At 45.1% G+C, this 17,560-nt stretch overlaps 1 protein-coding gene across 1 annotated transcript; it reads right to left on the reverse strand.

The window, feature by feature from the left end:
• Window positions 1-7,210: 7,210 nt before the first annotated feature.
• Window positions 7,211-14,873, reverse strand: LOC119386385 (sulfotransferase ssu-1). The gene is made up of 2 exons (XM_037653700.2): window positions 14,689-14,873; window positions 7,211-8,163 (listed from the first exon to the last, which is right to left on the reverse strand). The coding sequence occupies exons 1-2, from the start codon at window positions 14,871-14,873 to the stop codon at window positions 7,401-7,403; spliced, it is 948 nt and encodes a 315-aa protein (XP_037509628.1). The 3' UTR covers window positions 7,211-7,400.
• Between the last annotated feature and the right edge of the window lie 2,687 nt (window positions 14,874-17,560).

Consider the following 17,560-nt stretch of genomic DNA (forward strand, 5'->3'; position numbering starts at 1 on the left):
CTCCGGGTACGGACACCATCGATGGAATTCGGCATAGTTTTCGGCACTTTCTCCCCTAGGTACAAAAGCAGATGGAGAAAGAACAACGCGAAATTGTAGACAGCTCGAGGACTGAAGAATACTGAGTGAAATCTCAGTTTTGAATTGAAGCTATATCTGACAAACTTTCAGACTGCATCCTATGGTGAGTGGAGCATATGGTGGGAATAAATAAACCATATATGGCTCCCTTTACGCTATTTATACCACAACAAAGACCATTATACTTAGAAACCTTTTAACAGGTATGATGGCTACTACTTTGCACTTAACATATGATACCTAATATTTAGCTGACTGCTTGTCCATAAGTCTCGTTTTCGCCCCGCCACGGTGGTCTAGTGGTTATGGCGCTCGACTGCTAACCCGAAGGTCGCGGGTCGAATCCCGGCCGCGGCGGCTGCATTTTCGATAGAGGCGAAAATGTTTGAGGCCCGTGTACTTAGATTTAGGTGCACATTAAAGAACCCCAGGTGGTCGAAATTTCCGGAGCCCTCAACTACGGCGTCTCTCATAATCATATCGTGGTTTTGGGACGTTAATCCCTAGATATTACTATTATTATTATAAGTCTCATTTAGCTTGCCCAAGCTCACCCTCCTAGCGCCATAATCAGCACTGTTGTATAGAACTGCAAAATGAGGTCATCAGTGCTGCCGTCATCCATAAACTGCACCATCAGAATACGTGTCGGAGCGAGAGGGTGTTAGACATGAGTTGTTTAGACAGTTATTTAGAGAGAACTGTAGGTAGTGCAGGACATGCGGAGAATTCAGCTTGAAATTGTCCTGTTGGCTACGCTACACGTGGGGAGGGGATTGAGGGGTGAAATACTATCGCAAAGCAGGACCCTAGCAGCAGCCTAACTGCAGATAGTCATAATTCTTTTTTCCAAACAGGTCTGCGATAGATGGCTGCTAGCACAAGTTAAGCAGTATTGGCAAGGACCCGAGATAGGTTGCTTGAAAAATACGCCTACATGGTTTAGCGTAGTGACTGTAAAGTTTAAATGAGAATAAGATGAGCTTGATGGAGGAATTGTATTAGTTCTTGGTTTTGCAGGCCGGAAACCGCACCTTGAAGCACTCCGAAATTAAGAGATACGAATTGCTTTGACCATCGGGGGTCTTTAACCTGCACTAATTACGAGTCTTAACACACGAGCGTTATTCTGCATGTAGCCTGTACCGAAACGCGCTCGCCGCAGCCACGTTCGTACAAGCGACCTCCATCTGTAAGGCACAACTCTATAGCCACTTGGCTGTCGTCGCGCGAAACATGATGAGATTAGATGGCAGTATAAGTTCAGACGTGGTTAAAGATATAAGGAAATTAGTGTTAATTTTTGAGGGCTCGTTTTTCTTTGTTATACACAATATTAATGTGCGCTAACAGACAATAATACCAAGGAAAGTATAGGGGATGTTATTAGTAGTAAATGTAAGGTAAATGTGAAGAAAGAAAAGTGGACGAAAAGATAACTTGCCGCGGGCGGGGACCGAACCTGCGACCATCGAATAACGCGTCCGATGCTCTACCAACTGAGCTACCGCGGCGGCCATCCCCCCGTCCACTTTATAGTGGACGGGGGGATGGCCGCCGTCCTCTTTCTTCACATTTACCTTACATTTACTACTAATAACATCCCCTATACTTTCCTTGGCATTATTGCCTGTTAGTGCTCATTAAAGATATAAGGCAACACCAATCGACAGATTATAGAGCAACATCAAATTGTGATATTTTGCTAAAGAAATGTCGAAAGAATAATGTTTCTATATTCATTGTTTCAATTTCGATTGCATTACAGTCGATATTCATCGTGAGATTGGCTGTTGCAAATTGATTCTGCGGAATTCCGCAAGATGTCGGAAAGGCAAAGATAGGGCAAGTTGGCAACAACAAGTTTGCAGTACCAAGCCACACGAAAATCTGTACAAATTTCTCAGCAAGCTTAATTAGCTCACTAAAGAAACCATCCTCGTCGGGGGATCGAACCTGGGAAAAACGCCTTCCCAGAGTGGTCGCTATACTAATTGAGCTAACCAGGATGCTAGGCAGTGCGATTGGCAGTGCGAGGGTGTATCGATCGACAACTTGAGGAGCATCGACTATGAATATCGCAAATTAGTTCCGTTGAATCCCGCTGGGTGATGGATTGGTTTCGTTAGAGTTATTTTTTTCACCTCTGAAACTTAGCTGTTGAGACACTTTAGACGTTGTATGTTTTAGAGACAGTTTTCTAACCTATAACACGTAATTAGCATGTATGCCATCAGCTGTTTCTTATTCGGGTAGAAACATTTAGAGGTACCTGTGGAGAATCAGTTGGATGATTTGTTCCAGCCAGTTGTTGCCGCACTTGAGGTAGGACACCAGTACAAGGTCATCATCCAGTGGCATGTAGCTGCGGATGGCCCGCACGTACTCGGGCAAGTACGTGTTCGAGTACTTCAGGCCGTCGATTACTTGGTAGACAGGAGCGCGTTTGGGAGCCATTCCATTCTGAAAATACGGAAAATGCAAAAGGTGATGTGCCTATCACCCCCTTGTTGCACTTTTAATGGCGCACCTTATTTTTTTTTTAGACCCAGGGACGTCCGAATTTACACAGCACTTAAATAGGTATTGCCAGCTTGAATAAAAAAAAACATAGCTTTGCGCTTATATTAATCTCACGTTAATTTCACGTGAAGCTTACGTGAATCTATTCCATAGTGGTAATCACTCGCAGCGATAACACAATACTGCCGCACAAAAAAATCATGCGATACTGTAAGGGAGCGACTGGGCTGGATAAAATACTGATATCTGCCGTGATGAAATTTCTATCCCCACAGCTGTACCTATCTTCGTCGATAGCCGAGTTTACGCAATATAGGACACGTCTGGATGGATTGATGGCGCCTAGATAAGTGACTGTAATCACAGCTGTGTAATTCGTACCTGTTACTGCAATTTCTTATCTGATGGTCAGCGGAACACAACGCAGTCAAGTTGACCATAAAAATTAAATGACAGTTTGATATTCGGCATTCCCTGCTTGTTATCTGGGTCCAAAAAAATATTCGTAATTTGTCAGAAGGGAGGGGAAAGAGGCGCGTTTGTATCATATTTATTTTCAGGTAACCGCTATCCCGTCTTAGTATCATGGTCTGCCTGCCTTTCTGGAGCACATTTTGTTATGAACATTTTGTAATGAGCACATTTTGTAAGGGACTCTGGGGTTTTACATGCCAAAACCATGAAATGATTCGCAGGCATGCCGTAACGGGGTACTCTAACTTATAATTTTGACCACCGAGGCAAATTAATAGAACCTACATCTAAGTGCTCTCTGAGTCACACTTGTCTGGAGCGGTCGAGCATATCCGGCTGCGGATTGCGCCAGCGTCGCCTAGCGGAAGCCGCTGGATTCGAGATAAGTTGTATACGAGTGCCAACTGTTATCGCTGTGTCAATCTGTGGATCTTCTTCGGGGTGATGGCGAAAGCGACATCTTTTTTTTTTTTTGCCTTCTTACGCACTGCGTGTACAGTGCGCTGGTGCTGCAAAACAAAGACAACGTTTATCGAATGCATTGTTTAGCGAAGGCCTTTGCTGCGCGCAACTGCATTTCAATGATTATCGCTAACCAGTGCAGATATACTATACAAATGGCATGCTCAGCACACACAAGAATAGCCCGAGGCTAAGTCGCGATCGCACGTGAGGCAGTATACAGACTGGCGCAGCGATAACAACACCTCGAGTGGAAACGCCGTACGCGCGTTCATGGTAATAGTATCCAACTTATCTCCATAGCCACTAGACCATCGTGGCGGGTTCCAACTTCTCTCGATCCCAGCGGATGCAGCTAAGCAATGCTGGCGCAGTCCGCTGCAGCCGGCTGCTCGACCGTTCTAGACGTCCCTTCAGGCCATCATTCATCGCTGTGATTTTACTCCACTCGCCTCTTACCTAATTCCTAGTAGCAGGCTACATGTAAAGCCCTTACGCCGGCGGACCAGGGCTACTAGCCGCCGTTTAGGCGGGGACCTGGGCGCCATACCGCTGAAGCCAATGAAGTTATCTGTCTCTATATATATGAAGTATATTTCTTTTTCTCTCTAGCTCTCCCTCTCTGCCATGTGCAGGCGTTCATGCATGTGCGCTTAGGGTTTGGTACATCATAGTCACCCTACCGTGGAAGAGAATCGAACCTACGCCCTCATGACTGAGTATTATAAAAACACAGATATTATGTCATCGTGGTAAGTGACTAGGAAGCTTGTAATGCAAAGAGAATCACTAATCAAGTAGAAGAAATATCCGAGTTCGTGCATGTGAAAGTACATTTACTTCGTTAGAGCTTGAATCCAGCTCCCCTATTTGCATTCGAAGTTTAAAGGGACGACAACTGGCCAGAACATGGCATTAGATTTAGGTGGAAATGAAAAGGTTGTGACTTATAGTGACAGATTCAAGCATCCTTTTCGTGATATGACTAGGAATTATATTTCCAAATCGCGTTTAAATATCGCAAAAACCCGGTACGTCGCGCGGCCTAGCGTAAGAGCATTTAAGCTGAATTATGGAGCCGTTCACTTTGCTGTGCGTAGTCTGATGCTTTCATGCGCTCCAGAAGGAGGGCTCAAAGTTAGAGCATGTGTATTATTATCCATTAACACTCTATTCTGTGCTGCTTCCGTAGATAAACGGAGTTGACACTGAGAAGCGGCGCTGCATTCGCGAACATGTCGAGCTGCGGCGCATGCGCAGCAACCGCAGCGCAGGAACACGAACCGCTGCCGTGCTCACAGCCGACTGTTTGCAGCAAGTGTTGTGTGTACGACTTCACAGTCGCCGCAGATCGAAAAATTCTGATCATAAATGTTTAACGGCACTCTCCGCGTTACCATTTCCGGTAACCTTTCCGTCGCACTAAGAAAAACAGGTACCATAAAAATTTGTTGTCGGTACCTTTAAGTTTGTTTGCTAACACGTGCAATGTTAAGCATTTAGAAGCACACACAATCTTCCAACACCACTGCATCATTTACTATTTGTGGAAATGAGCAGGATACACTAAGGTCAATGGAAATTGTTCATTAATGCAACGTGTCATGGAGAGTCGGAGTTTGTTGTTCGTAATAAGAAATACGTACCCGCTGAGTGAAGAGCTCCTGAAGTAAGCCGTCGTCCAACGAAGCCCTTCCTACGAAGACGACAAGGTGCTTTCTAAAATGGCGATGCTCCCGTGCTTATTGCGATAGACAAGGTCAGGCGGATTTCTCGCATCTACTCTCCGTTAAGATAAGGGTCACAGACGTAGAGCGCTTGCGCAGCCTCCATATCTTTCTTTGTATTGTCAAATATTGCAGAGAAAAATAGTCTTTTGCCAATAACGCTAGGAAATCGGGGAAAGCGTCATTTACCACTTGTTTGTTCTGTAGTCAAAGCAGATGCAGGCGCAAGTATTTTTTTAGGGTTAATATTATTATTGCTGATACTACTATTACGGTCGCACATGCATGAACACGACGACCAAGATGAGAGATATTAAAGAGATTGCTGGCAACTGGTCACCATGATTCCAGTTTTGGAATGGAAGAGACAGGAGTAGCCTTGAAAGGTAGAAGCAGTTGTGATAGATGCCCGGGCATCTTGATAGATGACATTGTGATAGATGCCCGGCTATGCCTGGGGAGTGCCAAGGTTCGCCTCAGTAGGCACATGTACGGGTTGATGTTTCAACACATCCTAAATGTTCTTTCATAGGTAGAACAAATGGAATGACACAACTTCGTGTAACAATAACTCGCGGCGACAATATATGGCTTGGCTGGTGAAACTTACAAGAAAATAATATTAAAATATATATGCTAACCTCGATGTTATTCAATAGAACTACTTTTGGAGCTGGTAAGCAATGAAGTTACGAACATTTGCGTTCTCTTTTTCATTGTGGTGATGCAGCACTCTTTAGAGTTTTCTGTGGGATGTGCAAAAATAACGACATATCTCTACTATATGCGAAACAGTGGTAATATTCTTAAAGTTTTATAACACGTATGCCGATTTGTCAACCAAATAACCAAGCAGTTTCCAGCTGGTGATCAGATATTAAGTAAAGGCGTTGCTTGCCTTTAGCCTAAAGAAAAAAATGTGTTTTTGTACCGGATGTAAGAGAGAGCTCATGCCATCATAAGCAAGTACTCTGGACAGGAACAGTTCGCTTTAACGAAACCACGTGTCTTATTCACCACGTGGTTTCCACGTGGTGAATTCAAAACTACCACGGGGAAAGTACCACCACGAATTCAAAATTACCGCCCTGACGTATGCAGTGACGCGGTGATAAGTAAAAAGGAATGAAAAAAAAAAACAATGACCGCCTTGATATTATTGTTTCACCTCAGTACGAAGGAAGTAGAGTGCTACGTGCCAGCGTTATCTCGAAGACGGCGAGTTATCAGCTCGGCTAACAAAGAATTGACAGTTTTGCTCGACATGTTGCGCCACACAACACGTGGCATTCCGTGCGAGATGTCTCGCCGCGATAACGGCTCCGCGATGCTTCCAGTTGACACATTTTTTATTGCGATATAGATTTCCCCGTAAAGCATAATACACTGTGTGTGTATATGTTAATTATATGTGTGGCGTAAAGCCGGTGTTTTTAAAGTATACTTCTGCGCTGCCGTGGTAGCGGGATTTTGTATGAACGTATTGATTCCCGAGTTTCTTGTATATAGAGGATTCTTCACATATTTTTTGCTGTACGCGTTTGTAATTTTCGTTGGGAGGATCGCTAGAATTTTACATTAGCTCATACAACAAAATCAAATTCGTCAGAGAATCATGAAACTGTGTGCAAAAAACAGAAGCGCTGATAGCCATGCTACAGTGTTCAATATAGCCTACTTCTCTTTCCTTCATTATACTAATATAGATTTGAAGAGTGTGTTCGTGATGAAAGCACAACAATGAGCGCTCAACACAAGGGGCACCATAAAGCCAGTCAGACAGGTGAATAAAGTACAATTATCAGTGTGAATTCACAAATTTCGCACAGTTACGCACTTTCAAAAAGCGCGACACATGTAACTGCAGTGATCCGGGAAGTTGACGCGGTTGGCCCCTTGACGACAAGCGGCGCCACCTGTCAGCCACAGTGGCACATCAATCGCAAATTGATGTGTATTTGAATCCAAACTTCATTACACGGTCTACGCACTTTGATCATGTACGCGTTAGTTCAAATATGTTTTATTGCCTTAGCAATAAACGTTGTGTGGAGTGCATTCTTTTTTTCATTAGCACAATTTCATAGGACTAAAATAAAGTTGTTCATCCATCCATCCATATACTCTCGGCTTTCAGACAATTCCCCCGAGGTCCATGTCTGCCCAAAGATCACGAATCACAGCGCCGGCGTTTCTCTTCTCAATCCACTCGCGTACCAAGTCTAGGTGTCGCTGCGTGAAGTGCGACTTCCAGTCTCCCACTGCGCCCTTTCGTACGATGGTCGCTCCTTTCAGCATGCCAGGAGAGGACAACGTGAAGCGATGAGCCGCATCTATGAAAGGTTGATCCTTCTCTGTCAACTTTTCTATGATAGACTGATCGACGTAGCACACCTTGGACATGTACGGCACGCTGCTCTTCTCAACAACATTCCGGTACACGTCCTCGTCTTCCACCAGCATGCGTCTGTACTTCTCTCCCATGAAGCCCGCCAGGGACAAGACGGTGTTTCTGAAGTCGTTCTTCAGCTGTTCGAACGTGAGAAAGAAGACGTTTTCTTCGTGCCGATGCGCGTACCAGGACAGAAGGTGGTCGCAGTAGTCTCCACGCTCCACTTCTGCGGCGACGAAAGCGTGGACGAAGTCGTCGAAGGTGCCATCGTCGAATTCATATACTGAACGGTTCCGCACGTAGTAGTAGAACGAGACGCAGACATCCAGCGGATTGCGGGTCAGGTAGATGAACTTGGCCTTTGGGTTCTTGAGCTGCTGTTGGTACTGGAAGTGCGTTTTGAAGAAGCGTGGCGGGTGCATCTCGTTCAAGTAGCGCATGCCTGTCATCTCCGGGTATGGGCACCATCGGTGAAATTCAGCGTAGTTTTCCGCGCTTTCTCCCCTAGGTACAATAGCAGATAGAGAAAAAAAAAAGAATGAGACGCTGGTTATTCCTTGTGGATAGAAGAATACTTAGTGAATCTCTCACTTCTAAATCGCAACCATGTCCAAATGTTCAGACGTCATGTTATCGCAGGTGGAACGCAGGATGGGAAACATTAATAGCGTCGAACTAACCGTAAAATCCCAACAATTGTTATTATCATAAATGTGCACTGGAACGTAGCGAGCCAATTAAAAAATTTGTCTGCCCAAACAGCGCTGTGATCAATGGCCGCTAACATGGGTTAAGCAGTCTTGGCAAATGTCCAAGATAGGTTGCTTGAAAAGTATGCCTGAGGTGTTTTGCCTACTACCTATGTTTAAGTAAGCGTGATATAGGGAAATACTTCTTTCTCCGTCATATAGGGTAAGACGGGGCAAAATGAGACGTGGGGCAAAACGCGACATTTTGACTTTGCCGCCCTCTATAGCTAATACAAAAAGTACCTTTTCTTTGTTTCTCTATTTCAGCGATAGGTGCCGGTAGCTTTCGACATTTTATGTGTAAAAGTTGATGATTGCTCACAGCGTTCGCGCGGGAAAAATCGCGCGGCTGATGTCAGTATGTTCGTTACGCGCCAAAAAAAGGGCGAAATTCTGCTCGGCCAAGTTTTCGGATCCGTGCATGAAGCTACTGCGGCATCAGTACAACAATGTAAGTATTTATGTTGTTACTTTATATACTACTAGCTACATGCTACCAAAAGTTTAGTTCATTTGGTGCAGTGAGCCAAAGGGGAAATGTTTTTGAATTCGGGCATTTGAGAGGGGCAAAACGCGACGAAAATGCATTGAAATGCCTTAGAGAGTGTCTTATTAAGTGAACCATTTATTTACGCTCATTATATATGATATTTTTTTTGTTAAGGATGTTGTCGACGTTCAAGAGAATATCATCTGGAGTTTACTGGGAGGGAAACTACATGAAAAAAGATTCGGCAGATCCCACGCACTGTGGGAATCGATGTAATGCGAAGCAGCCAGCAAAGAGCTGCATACATCGCCTTGTTTGTCTTTGAGCCAAATGAAATCATTCATGCCATGGCATCTAGTCCACCATATATCGCATGTTTGCCATGCACGCATGCATGCACAATCTAGTGTACACCATGCCAATGAAACGCATATTCTGGTATATAAATGCATGACCTGTAGTTTATGTTCATCACGCACTCGTGTCATGCCATACCAATTTTGGTATATATCACGTTAACAAAACGGCCGGAAGCGCACCATGACAGTGGCATGTAAATCATACCGTACATGACATGCATAACATGATTCGCATGTTAAGACCTCTCATTTATGTTCGTCATACAGTCACATCGCGCAATACCAATTTTGGTGTATATCAAAGGAGCGAAATGGCCGCGAGTGCACCATGAGTAGAGCATGTAAATCATGCCATACATGACATGAATATTATGGTTTGTCATGTTACCACCTGTCACTAATGTTCATCATACAATCACATCGCGCAATACCAGTTTTGGTGTATATCAAGCTACCGAAACGGCCGCGAATGCACCATGAGTGTGGCATGTAAGTCATGACATACATGGCATGCATGTCATAGTTTTCATGTTACCACCTGTTATTCATGTTCTTCATACAGTCACATCGCGCAATACCAATTTTGGTGCATATCAATCTAGCGAAACGGCCACGAGTGCGCCATGAGCATGGCATGTAAATCATGTCGTACATTTCATGCATGTCATGATTATCATGGTACCACCTTTCATTTACGTTCGTCATACAGTGGCGTCGCGCAATACCAATTTTGCTGTATACCGAGCTAGCGAAACGGCCGGGAATGCACAATGAGCGCGGCATGTAAATCATGACACATAACCTGCATGTCATGATTTCCATGTTACCAACTCTCATTTACGTTCGTCATGCAGTCGCGTCGCGCAATACCAATTTTGGTGTATGTCAAGCAAGCGAAACGGCACGAGTGCGTCATGAGCATGACATGTAAATCATGTCGTGAATGTCATGCATGTCATGATTTTCATGTTACCACGTCTCACTTACCTTCGTCATACAGTCGCTTTACGCAATACCAATCTTTGTGTACATCGAGCTAGCGAAGCGGCCGCGAATGCATCATGAGCGTGGCAATTAAATCATGACATGCATGACATGCATGTCATGGTTTTCATCTTACCAACTGTCATTCATGTTCTTCATACAGTCACATCGCGCAATACCAATTTTGGTGTATATCAATCTACTGAAACTGCCGCTAGCGTATCATGAGCGTGGCATGTAAATCAGATCGTACATGACTTGCATGTCATGATTTTCATGCTACCACGTCTCACTTACGTTCGTCATACAGTCGTGTCGCGTAACACCAATTTTGGTGTATATCACGCAAGCGAAACGGACGCGAAGGCACCATGAGCGTGGCATGTAAATCATGACATACATGTAATGGATGTCATGGTTTTCATGCTACCACCTGTTATTCATGTTCTTCATAAAGTCACATCGCACAGTATCAATTTTGGTGTATATCAATCTAGCGAAACGGCCGCGAGTGCGCCATGAGCGTGGCATGTAAATCATGTCATATATGACATGCATATCATGATTTTCATGTTACCACGTGTCAGTTATGTTCGTCATACAGAAATGTCTCGTCATACCAGTTTTCGTATGCATCCCTTCATTTAAACGGCCGCGAGCGCCCCGAGACCATGTCATGTAAATCATGCTGCACATGACATGCGCGTCATGATTTGCATGTTAGGACCTGTCATTATGTTCGTCATGAACTTTTGCCACGCCGGGCCAATTTTGGTATATATGAAATTAACGGAACGGCCGCAAGAGCCCAAAGGCCGTGGAATGTAAATCATGCTGTTCATGACATGCGTGTCATGATTTTCATGATATGACCTGTCATTTATGTTCGTGATAAGGCCATGTTATGACACACCAGTTTTGGTATACATCCGATTAACGGAACGGCCAGGGAGCCCAAAGGCCGTGGAATGTAAATCATGCTGTTCATGACATGCGTGTCATGATTTTCATGATATGACCTGTCATTTATGTTCGTAATAAGGCCATGTTATGACACACCAATTTTGGTATACATCCGATTAACGAAACGGCCAGGAGAGCACAAAGTCGTAGGCGGCTAGATAGATAGATAGATAGATAGATAGATAGATAGATAGATAGATAGATAGATAGATAGATAGATAGATAGATAGGTAGATAGATAGATAGATAGATAGATAGATAGATAGATAGATAGATAGATAGATAGATAGATAGATAGATAGATAGATAGATAGATACGCTCAAAGTCGCAGAAGTTCGCTAAGAAATGCTTCGCATTTAAAAAGCACTGGAGTTTCGGAGCAGCACAGCGCCGGGTTCTGTGTGGATTCAATAGACGTCAGACTCTGGAGTTTCCAAGATGTGTGGCGCCACCTGTCGGAGAAGTATTGAGTAGTGCATAGACCGACTCTCTCGCACAGTTTGCTATGGGACCAGGTGCAACTAGCGAGTGCGAAACAACGATTGAGCTTAATATCGCGTGTGTTTGCGCATTTAGCACTCAGAACGAGAGCTGTGAATTGCTCTCCGCTAGTCGGACGCGCCACCGAGCCGTCGTGAAGTGCTTTCTGGATCACTCGCCTGGACGACGGCGAAAACAGCAGCAGACGAAAGCCCTCCGCACGCTACGAAGAAACTCCGCAAAAGACGCACTGTTGCGTTGTGAGTTACCACGGACGTAAAAGACTGAATAACAACGTTCAGTTTTACCGATTTCCATAGTTGTCGTACGAAGAAGAAAGGCGAGAGCGCTGGATACGGGCCTGGGTAAGCGAAGTACCCGCGTTCTCCACAGCCGGTGGCATGAATGTGTGGCTCTGCTCTTGTTTTGCGTAGCCCTGATGCAAAACCGTGGTAACCTTGACTATGAAGCTCAGCAGAGGCTCTGACCGCGGTGCTTGTCGTGTAACACGAAGTGAGCAGCTAGAGGCAGACTGGAGACGCGTGATACGCACACCGCGACGAGTTGGTCGTCACAACACAGCATCGCGGACGTACGTTTTGAAGGCTCAGAGTTCTGGTTCTAACTAGCTAACACCACGTGCGTCATACAAGTAAATCGCAGAATGTTGGTCGTGACCCCTTTCAGGTTTGTTTCGCCCGTGTCCTCCGCGGTTGCCGTAGCTATCTCGGAGGCCACGGTTTTGCCTTTGGTTGTACCCCGCGAAAGTGGACACGCACGTATCCCCATTTGCAGTACATACAAACGGAAAACGACCATCAAGAGACCATTTGAGGATGCGTAATAAAACACTCCAATGCACAGGAAGCGAGAGATGAATTAAGGGAGAATGCAACTGAAAAGGCGAAAATCGCCGGAGCCATTCGCCCCTGATGAACCGAGTTTTGTACCACTGATCGTAAGATGCATAGCTAAGTAAATTGATCGTGTATGTAGGTACTTTATCGCTGTGGCATACGCATATACCCGATTTTAACGCATCTAGGCTCTAGAGAACGGATGTCGGAGGGCTTGCCTCGAACTCGGTGTCGTGTGATGCTCGCTTGTACTTGCGAGTTGCAGCGCGCGGCAATAACTAAAACTTATTTTGCATTGTACTCGCAGTTCGCTTTGATCAGCTACTTCCTTTGTTTCTGAAGCGTGGATTGGCGGAAGAAGCTTTCCAGGTCCTTGATTTTCAGGAAACCGCGCCTCGACACCAACGAAAGAGGAGGGTTATATTGCGGCCTATGCACATTCGCTTGCGGGCGGCTCTCTTTGCACTACCCAGTTATTGCCAGGGCTACGATGAGGGCGCTGGTGGCGGTGTTTTTCGCAGCGCCGCCTGGGCAGAGTCTGACGTCTATGCGTGGAGTGCAAAGACTGGGCGCATGAAGACTGCGTGGCTACCCACGGAGTGAATTTCAAGTGCTTCTTCTGGAAGAACTGTAAGGATAAAATTTTTTCACACTGTCTCGTTTTGCCTCAGGCAGCGTCTCGTTTTGTCCCGCAGGTTGGGGCAAAATGAGACATGTGGTGCATTTTTTGTTTCTTTTTTAAATAATACTTTGAACCGTCGCAGCATGGCCATATTTATGTACCACATACCTTGCACCCAAAAGAAAGTACCTGTGTTGACGTTTTATGGTAACGAGTGGGATAAAAAAAAGATATTCACTATTTTCTCATTTTTGTCGCGTTTTGCCCCGCCTTACCCTAATATAAGAGGGGCTTGGGAAGAAACTGATTGTTTGAAATTTGTGGCTTTACGTACGAAAAAAGCACATCTTAATGAAGCACTCCGGAATGATGGTTGAGAAGACGCTGAGAATGCGCACCCGGTGATACAATCGTCGCTCGATTCCAGACAGCGTAGCTGTTCGGACACCATGCTCCGACGACCTGCGCGAAACCATGCTAGCCATCATGCGGGAGGAGCCGCGAAAATTGTCATCTTTTTCGCAGCCTCAAGTGGCGTCATTTGTTTTTACGCCAGGCAATCCAGCAGTAACTGGGTGTTCCTTAGCCAGCACAGCCGCAGCCGCAAGTAATAAGCTACGCTGCTACAGTCTGTCGTCACACTCCCCTTCCGCACCCACGTCACCGCTATTTCAGGGTCAGTGCTGTTTCGTGCAAGAGCCTTTACTTTCGATTTTGTCGATTGTCAGAGCGTCTATGACTTGATAACTCGCTTCACTGTAATCTAAATGAACTCGCCAGAGTTCGTGCAGAGCATGGTTAACTGCACATCGACAAATGGCACGGGCTGTTAGAACAGATTTAGGCAGCATACGCTACGCTTAGGCGATGCCCAAGGAACGTATGCCTCGATGCACCGAAGCAATGTATTTACCATACAGCATGTAGCTTCCTCATTAAGGCGAGAGCCTTAGATGCCTAATCAAACGTGAAAATTGACCGCCGGCGTTGTCGTCGGTGTCCCGCGGCGTCGAGGACAACACGAGGCATACCAAAAATCATCGTGTAATGACATCACCACATGACGTCACGATGACGTCCTTTTGACGTCATCATGACGTCACAGGATGACATCGTCACATGACATCGTAGCTTGGTCAAAGGGGCCGATCACAGAGGCACAGCAAAATCACGTGACGTGCCTCCAATCTTGAAGGCAGTGCAAAACCACGTTAGGTACAGAAAGTTTCCCGAGGGTGACGGGGCAGGATCAATACATCGGCTGAGCGGAAAAAGAAGATGGCTTTCGCATTCGAGTCGTCGTAGGCGAATGGATAAGCGATCCTGTGAGTATTTTGTGGATTCATTGCGACCGATAATATTCGTGAGGTCGGTTGTGCTAGAATTGTTTTTCGTTTGAAATTTAGCGACTGAGGCAAGCTTGACTTAGCGTAAAGTAGATAAAAGGTTTCGAACGTTAACTGCCCAATGCCTGTTCGTTTTTCATCCGCTGTTTCACATATAGGTGCAAACACTTAAATGTACCTGTGAAGAATCAGTTCGATGATTTGTTCCAGCCAGTTGTTGCCGCACTTGAGGTAGGACACCAATACAAGGTCATCGTCTTCCGGCATGTAGCTGCGGATGGCGCGCACGTTCTCGGGCAAGTACGTCTTTGCGTATTTCAGGCCGTCAATAACATGGTAGGCAGGAAAGCGCCTGGCCGACATGTCTTTCTGAAAATACGTAAAATCCAAGAGCCGGATGTGCCTTTCAATCTCTTGTTGCACTTTGAATGACGCAGAATTTTTGTTTCTTGAATCCTGGTGCATTCAGCCTCTATGCTTACTTTTTCCCTATCAAAACAAACAGCAGCTAAACAGACGTTCCTGACTCGAATGAAATACGTCAAAATAGCATAGTGTTTACGTTACAACAAGAAATAATGAAAATAAAAACCACAAAGTACATTGTCACATGTAATCCACCGTATGATCTAGCGATTATGGCTCTTGACTGCTGACCCGAAGGTCGTGGGATCGAATCCCGGCCGCGGCGGCCGCATTTCGGTGGAGGCGCAATGCTACAGGCCTGTGTGCTTAGATTTAGGCACACGTTAAAGAACACCAGATGGTCGAAATTTCTGGAGCCCCCCACTACGGCGTCTCTCATAACCATATCGGATTTTAGGACGTTAAACCCCAACAGTTATTAAATTTTCATGTATAGCACACGCCTATTGCTGTATTCTAAGTTAGACCAAAACATATCTTTAAGTTAATCCTTTCCACTGTCGTAATCACTTACACCGAAAGCCAAGAGCAGGCACACACGCACGCACAAAAAATAAATAGTAACGTAGTATAAGTACACGGCTTGACTGAATAAAATACTGATATGTGTCGGGATGAAATTTCTATCCCTACCAATCTGCATCGTGAGGCCGAAAAACCATAAACATCACCGAGCCGAAGGTATACGATATAAAGGCACTTCTGGATGGCTTGATGGCGCTTAGATAAGTGACTTTGTACTCACTATGGCGCAATTTCTGGCTCTTTGAGCCACGTCTTATCTGGACTATCGGGGGAACAATTAAAGCACACTTAAAGATGACCATAAAGATGAAATCGCAGTGGGATGTTAGGCTTTCATTGAGTATGATCTGGGTTCCAAAAAATATTCGTTAGGTGTTAGAAGTGTGGGAATAATAATTATTATTATAATAATAATTGTTGGGGTTTTACGTCGCAAAACTCCGATATGATTATGAAAGACTCCATAGGGGGAGGGGGGGGGGGGGGGCTTCGGAAATTTCGATCACCTGTGGTTCTTCAACGTGGAACTACACTCTAAAAAAAAAGGGAGCGAGAATGGAGCAACGGGCTCAGTTCCTCCTTCGGAGCAGCGACTTTCTCCTTTGCGGACCATTTACTCGTCGCGCTCTCTTGCGGCAAGCGCCAAGGGTGAAACTTTTCTCGTCAAACGCGTCACTTGCGCGCGCGCGCATGCGCGCGCCGAGTTACATCGTGATTCCGTGCTGCGGAGAGCGGCCGCCCTTTCGCGCTCACTCGGCAGTCTCAGACCAGACTATCCCGTGCTACAGATCTCGGTCAGTCGCGTGCAATTACTTGTACCTAGGATTGATGCGAGCAACACACGTGACGTTCATTGTTTTAAATGCGAAGCATTTCTTAGCGAACTTCTGCGACATTGAGCGTATCTATCTATCTATCTATCTATCTATCTATCTATCTATCTATCTATCTATCTATCTATCTATCTATCTATCTATCTATCTATCTATCTAGCCGCCTACGACTTAATGCTCTCCTGGCCGTTTTGTTAATCGGATGAATACCGAAATTGGTATGGAATAACATGACCGTATTACGAACATAAATGACAGGTCGTAACATGAAAATCATGACATGCATGTCATGAACAGCATGATTTACCTGCCATAGCCTTGGGGCTCTTGCGGCCATTCCTTTAATCTCATATATAGCAAAACTGGTATGACATGACAAGAGTTCATGGCGAACTTAATGACAGGTCCTAACGTGCAAATCATGAAGCGCATGTCATGTGCGGCATGATTTACATGGCATGGTCTCGGGGCGCTCCCGGCCGTTTAAATGAATGGATATATACAAAAACTGGTATGACGAGACATATCAATATGACGAACATAACTGACACGTGGTAATATGAAAATCATGACACGCGTGTCATGCACGACATGATTTACATGCCACGCTCATGACGCACTCGCGGCCGTTTCGCTAGGTTGATTTACACCAAAATTGGTATTGCGCGATGTAACTGTATGACGAACGTGAATAACAGGTGGTAACATGAAAACTATGACATGCATGTCATGTATGTCATGATTTACATGCCACGCTCATGGTGCATTCGCGGCCGTTTCGCTGGCGTGATATACACCGAAATTGGTATCGCGCGACGCGACTGTATGACGAACGTAAATTAAAGGTGGTAACATGAAAATCATGACATGTGTGTCATGTACGACATGATTTACATGGCACGCTCATGGTGCGCTCGCGGCCGTTTCGCTCATTTGATATACACCAAAATTGGTATTGCGCAACGTGACTGTATGACAAACATATTTTATAGGTGGTAACGTGAAAATTTCGCTATGCATATCATTTACGGCATGATTTACATGCCACGCTCATTGTCCGATCGCGGCCGTTTCGCTAGCTTGATATACACCAAAATTGGTATTGCGTGACGCGAATGTATGACGAACATAAGTGACAGGTGGTAACATGAAAACCATGACTTGCATGTCATGTATGGCATGATATACATGCCATACTCATCGTGGACACGCGGCCATTTCGCTCGTTCGATATACACCAAAATTGGTATTGTGCATATGACTGTA

Source organism: Rhipicephalus sanguineus, chromosome 3, assembly GCF_013339695.2.
Source record: "Rhipicephalus sanguineus isolate Rsan-2018 chromosome 3, BIME_Rsan_1.4, whole genome shotgun sequence".
NCBI lineage: Eukaryota > Metazoa > Arthropoda > Arachnida > Ixodida > Ixodidae > Rhipicephalus > Rhipicephalus sanguineus.